Here is a 5695-nt window from a genome sequence, read left to right as displayed (position 1 = left end):
TATAGATTTAAGGTTTACTTACTTGAATCAGATCATTCTGTTTCTGGGTTCTAAACGTGCTAACTTTCAAAAACTGATGACAGCTGTTGTCAGGGTTATCCCAAATAGGAATCTGTACTACGCGCATGTCAGAACGCACCAGAAGTGATTTGCCGTCAGTTGTAATAAAGTGATAATCAAACTCAAATCGAAGTGAATTATTGAGTGAAATTGTGAAAAGTGGCCGACTTTGCAGTTTACTGCTGTTTGAGTTCGCATCTCTACGAATAGAAGCTTTAGAATCTACTAGTACCGGTAATAAAAAAGTCGCAATAGTTATGTTAAGCAAAGGAATCCAGGGTTAATTTTGAGCGATTATTCCACAAATATAACACTAATGCGCATATTGAATAGAGTAGTAAATTGTTGCATCACCCCGGGTTGGATGAGCGTCACAAACACCTTTTGAAAACCGCATTTTACCTTTATAATTGGATATAGTGATGGAGGTTTTTGGTTAACGCTGATCTGCAGTGATCACAAATTTCTCCCAGCTTTGCACAAGCAATTGGCTCAGGGTAAAGAGTTAGTCAATTGTAGACCTGCTCTTCCTCAAACTTACCTGATACTCACCCACAGAGGCTTAGATGAAAGAGGTTTGATAGCACTTTGTAGGCAGTAATAAGAGATTCCGCTGTGGTTTAAACATCTCATTCTGTCTCCGGTTTTGTCGATTATACATACATATTATACTCTCCTCATTCAACTGGTATGTTTTCCTCATGCTATATGAGGATAATAAGACACACACATGTGCAGTTGGGTCCCTGCATTCTAGAATAGCTCTGCGGTTATGGTGCCAGAGCCTGGAGCCTTTGCGTTTTTAAATTTGTTGACTGCTTTAAATCGTTCCTCTGTCGTTGGCTCCTCCACTGGCAAGTCTGCTCTGATACACATCTTTTGCCTGATCTGTGCTTTGGGTTAGGCTGAGCAGGCCATTAAAATGTTCCCTCCAGGCCTCGAGCAACTCAGTTTCGCTCACTGAGGTTCCCATTCTCCTTATCACCACTGTGATCCACCATCGAACTTGCCTTGTTACAGTTAGTTAAAATAATCAGTCACACTAAGATCATCAATCGTCGAACGTACATCCATAAATGAAACACATTCGTATATTTTCCGTCATTTAATGCTCACAGTAGCAGTTATTACAGTTTGTAATTATCATCTTAGTTAAATACTACAAAATATCTTCTACGACAGCATCATTTAGCTTCACCGAAATGTGTTTCAGTGCTCTTGGGAGATGATTTGTCAAAACACCTCGTTCATATGGTTTGTCTTAAGTATTTCAGACCATTCCTTGTAGGTATTGTTTGCATGCTTTGGGACACATATAGAACTTGCGGTTTTTCAGTTTGGCTTTGGAATGTGACTCAAAAGATCGATAGTCGTTTTTGAATTCCGTTTAAAAACAAAACAATTTTTAGTACTCATATCAAGTATTTTTGCGTATGTATAGATAGCGATTCTCCTCCCGTAGCAAGTTAAAAACTGATAGAGGTTTGAAATGCCGACATGAAACATCCTTTTCCTTCGGATCTGAATTTTCCCTGAATCTTTTAAAGAATAATATTTTGAAAGTGTTTTATAATGTCCCAAAACAATTTTACGTATCTAATAGTAACATCCTTGAAAACAGCTCTTCATATTCAAAAATAAAATTTACCCACTTCTTGCAATATAGCAATAATACGTCTAACAATAAATGGAAAATATTGACAAAAGTAATCTTCATTAAGTTGAGAAACGAAATTTCATTATAATGAGTAGACCTTAATTTATTAGGAATTACAGACTTGCACGGTGTAAGCCTACACACACTTCAATTCAGACCAGCTGGAAATACCACAAAGTAAATAATTTGTTTTGTCAATATTGCCCAGAAACAACATATACATATTATAAAAGAGTCAAAAAGGTAAATTTTATTAAGGCCAGCCAGTTAAGGCAATGTTTAACTGTGTAAAACATGTTCATATAATCTAGAATATAATATATCTTTGCACATTTACATCTTATAATGATAACGGTAACGTTGAGTTGTATTTTATCACCTCGAGGGACCCTCCTGGTACATTTCAATGGCATTTTCCTCAGTCGAAAAATCCCATGGTTCTACTTCGTAATTTATCTTTCCACTAAAAAAATGCCATTATCATGTGGAGGTTTAGTTAGAGAAAGCAGCTCCTCAAAATGTGACTGTTTAAATCAGTTTGCTTGTTGTTTCGCCAACTTCGCAGTCACAATCACGAAGAGATGTAAAAGGTACACTGAAGAGCCATAACGAACTTCAAGGCTTTTAAATTTCGTCCAAAACGTATTTAAAAGAAAATCCGCGCTTGATCAAGCATGTGAAAGTTTCTTAGTCTATTGTACAGGGTGTTCGAATAAATACCGGTTCAAGAAAGCATTCGATTCGAAAATTGATAAAGGAATATTTAGCACATGGTAAAGGTAGTAGAAAAAACCAAGTTTATCCGAACACATTGTACATTTATGTACACGATCGAAGCTCAACATCAACAACTTTCGAGTAAGTACTAAAATGCGTTTACAAAGTTGGCAGTGTAGCATATATAAATGCCATTATTTAAAAAGTGCCACACGAATAAGTCTTATCTAAAATGTTCACAGAGCGTGGATCTCATAACAAGTAATATATATCTTCTTAAAATCAACTACCAGGTGTATTGGTACTAACAATGCATCGGAAATTATCTATATATTTGTGCCTTTGTACGTCAGGGCCTACCAAAGCGTTTTTATGGCTCCTTGTATAATATACGAGGTGCGTCGCTGAATTCAACACAACCGAGTACAAAGATGGTAGAAAGAAGGAGTTGTTTTGCGCGAACCTCGTATATCAGAGTTTTCACACAACAGTTAATATCAAAATCATCAGCCTTTGTTTCTAGAAAATCATTTTGATTAAAAATTACGAGAAGCGTCATACAATTAGGTGGAAAAACTCTACCACACGTCTCTCATGTAATATAATAATTAATGTCTTTGAAATAATTTATTAACTACTTATGCAACGGGCTACAACTAAAATTAGCAACTTTTAGTGCCGTTCGCAATCGCTACAGTTCTGTAAAACTTTTGTGAGCATATTTAGGTACTACGAAATTACTACGCGGTCGACGGCAATCGTGCGCCAACCCAGTAACGTTAACGGAAGAATTAACGTCGGCGCAAAGAGCGATCCCCGTCTAGCCAAAGACTTATGTAGCTCTAACTTAACTTCAACCGAAAAAAATAAACTATATATAAACATAAAAACAAATAACAAATATTCTACAAAGTAACAGCTGCTCGATGAAACGAGGCAGGATCGGTAGCGGAAAATGTTTAGAAAACTTTCGGAGGGTGATAATATACAGTACGGCCTATTCTAATATAGAACGTATAAGACCGATAAAATACGATTAAAGTTTGTCTGTTTTTCTAGCAGAAAAAGTTTTAATGTTGATAAAAAGCAACTTAGGTAGCGACCGAGAAAATTCTAAAAATAAAAAAAGGCAGCATCCACTGTGTTATTTGTCTGTACCTACAACTAATGGGAGTTTTCTGAAAATTTTCCGCTAAGACTAAATTTAAACAAGAATTCTGGTTTTTAATCCTACACTACAATGGTGACTACTACATAATGTGTATGTTTATTTACAAATGTTTGGTTGCGTTTTTACAGTTAGTTGAAAGGAACACTGACGTCCATTTCTCGCGTGTGCCCTCCTGTCTTAAGAGAAACACATATCAAGCAATTTAAATAATTCAAGATAGGTCATGACCAAAAACTCATTTTCAAGAAAAATAAATAATTTTGATAATACGTTGTACTTAAATTGACTTGAAAATTTAATTGACTTAACTCGGGAGGGCAAATCCATAATTCGCTGGGCCAATATGAAATGATAAAACAACACAATTGAATTGGGGTAGTTTTAGGCAGCTTTAAGGTAGCTGAGAAACGCTGTAACAACAATTCACTATATCGGATGATTCCATTGCTATGCTGCTAGAGAAGGACGGTTCGTTATCCTTCCGCTGTGGCTGATTTAGACGTCCTCGTATTTTGCCAATTTGTTTTGCAGCATGAGGTTTTCTTTTTTCAGTCGTTCCAACTCTTGACGAAGTCCAACATTCTAGAAAATATTAACAAGTTTTATTATTGAAATGTTCCCAAATTGGACGATAGCAAGACAAAAATAGTGAAAGTTCTTTTTAATAAAGCGAAGGTGATTCAGACTATTCAGAACGAATGCTCATGGGCTGCAGCATCGGGATTAGTTTAGTTTTGCATTTTTTTAAAATACTTGAATAGCAAAAAACTTCGTGACTAAAATAAGAATTGTAATGATTTAAAGAACCTTTCATGTACAAAACCAAATCAAATTATTTTATGATCTTATTATAAGTAAAGGATGCACTTTGATATTTTTTGTTAAATATCCTGCGTACGGATAGGTGTGGCTGCAAAAGAACGAATGCAAATTTTTGACTTTTAACCGAAAATTCCATGAGTCGATTTAAAAAATCAAGACTCAGAATCATTCAACTTCTGCACGATTTTCACCTCCAAGAAGCCTGGAGTGCCACTTAGCGCGGCATTAGCGGACAATTATTATAGTCAAGCACTTTATACATCCATTAAGCTCAAAAAACACGCAATTGCTTTTTTTCTTTATGCATAAGTAATTTTAGAAATATTTTCATTTCATTATAACAAATTTACAACCTCAAAAGACACTCACCTCTTTTTCAAGGTAGCCCGCACGAAGAGCAATTTGATTCTCCTTCATTCTGCGAGCGTCTCTCGACCGTTTGGCCGCAAGGTTGTTCTTCCTTCTGCGCGCCCAATATTTGTCGTCTTTAAGGTCATCTGGAACAAACTGCTTCCTGGACTTTTTGATGATGGGTTGCGGCTTGAGATCCTCATCTGAAAAGGCCCTTGTTCGTGGATCGAAGTCGCGACAGCTCGAACCCATCGAGAGCGCTTCAGAAAAAACTGCATTTTAAACGTTAGTATTCTGTGTATAGGACTCTTTAGTGTGCTCTGAGAGGGCCTTACTAAGCTTCCGACATTCTGAGAAAACCTCACTGTTCTGCTCTTGGTTTTGTTCCTGTCGATTTGAGGCTCTTGATTGTCTCGATTTGTCTTTATATTGACGGCCCAATCAAATTTGGTTCATTTGATCAAAAAGTCAAATGTTTTAAGGCTTTTTAAGCAAATGATGCCTTGAGAATTCGATTAGCTGATCTCGTCGCTGAAGCTCCGAAACCATATAGCAAGAAATACTAATAGTTCTTAAAATGCAATTTTCACTGTAGGATCGAAACGCTTGTTTGAAAAGAAGTTTAGTAAGGCTTCTAATGTAAACTGAACTCAAACTAATAAGAAATAAAAGAAAATAATAGAATTATTTTTAACAAAAGGAAAAAACGGAGCTGTGAAGTAAATAAGTTCAATTTACATAGCTTTAATAGAGGTCAAGTTTCAACCATCATCTTTTAATGAGATTTCCCATCACCAAAAACTGAGACTAAATACTACCAAGTTTATTCTTTTATTGCTAACACTTGTATAACACCAGTGATTAATGAAACATCAAGAGTTTCTGGCAATAAGTGTTACACTTATGTTCGCAATAGG

The 5695-nt window shown here is 36.0% G+C and overlaps 1 protein-coding gene across 8 annotated transcripts in view; it reads right to left on the bottom strand.

Moving 5' to 3' along the window:
• Positions 1-1150: 1150 nt before the first annotated feature.
• Positions 1151-5695, bottom strand: part of LOC109546464 (hepatic leukemia factor) — a 70853-nt gene continuing 66308 nt past the window's right edge. For 5 of the 8 annotated variants that reach the window (XM_019917435.2, XM_048668836.1, XM_019917430.2 and 2 more), the window contains 2 exons: positions 4797-5050; positions 1151-4187 (listed from right to left, as the gene is read on the bottom strand). In XM_019917435.2, the coding sequence (XP_019772994.1) occupies positions 4101-4187; positions 4797-5050 (341 nt within the window). In that variant the 3' untranslated portion in view covers positions 1151-4100. The remainder of the gene's footprint in view (positions 4188-4796; positions 5051-5695) is intronic. The other 3 variants (XM_019917437.2, XM_019917433.2, XM_019917432.2) reach the window with 2 other exon arrangements.

The sequence above is a fragment of the Dendroctonus ponderosae genome, unplaced genomic scaffold, assembly GCF_020466585.1.
Source record: "Dendroctonus ponderosae isolate FM_Combo_2020 unplaced genomic scaffold, Dpon_F_20191213v2 Dpon_F_20191213_8, whole genome shotgun sequence".
Classification (NCBI taxonomy): domain Eukaryota; kingdom Metazoa; phylum Arthropoda; class Insecta; order Coleoptera; family Curculionidae; genus Dendroctonus; species Dendroctonus ponderosae.
This window is presented reverse-complemented; position numbering and strand designations above follow the sequence as displayed.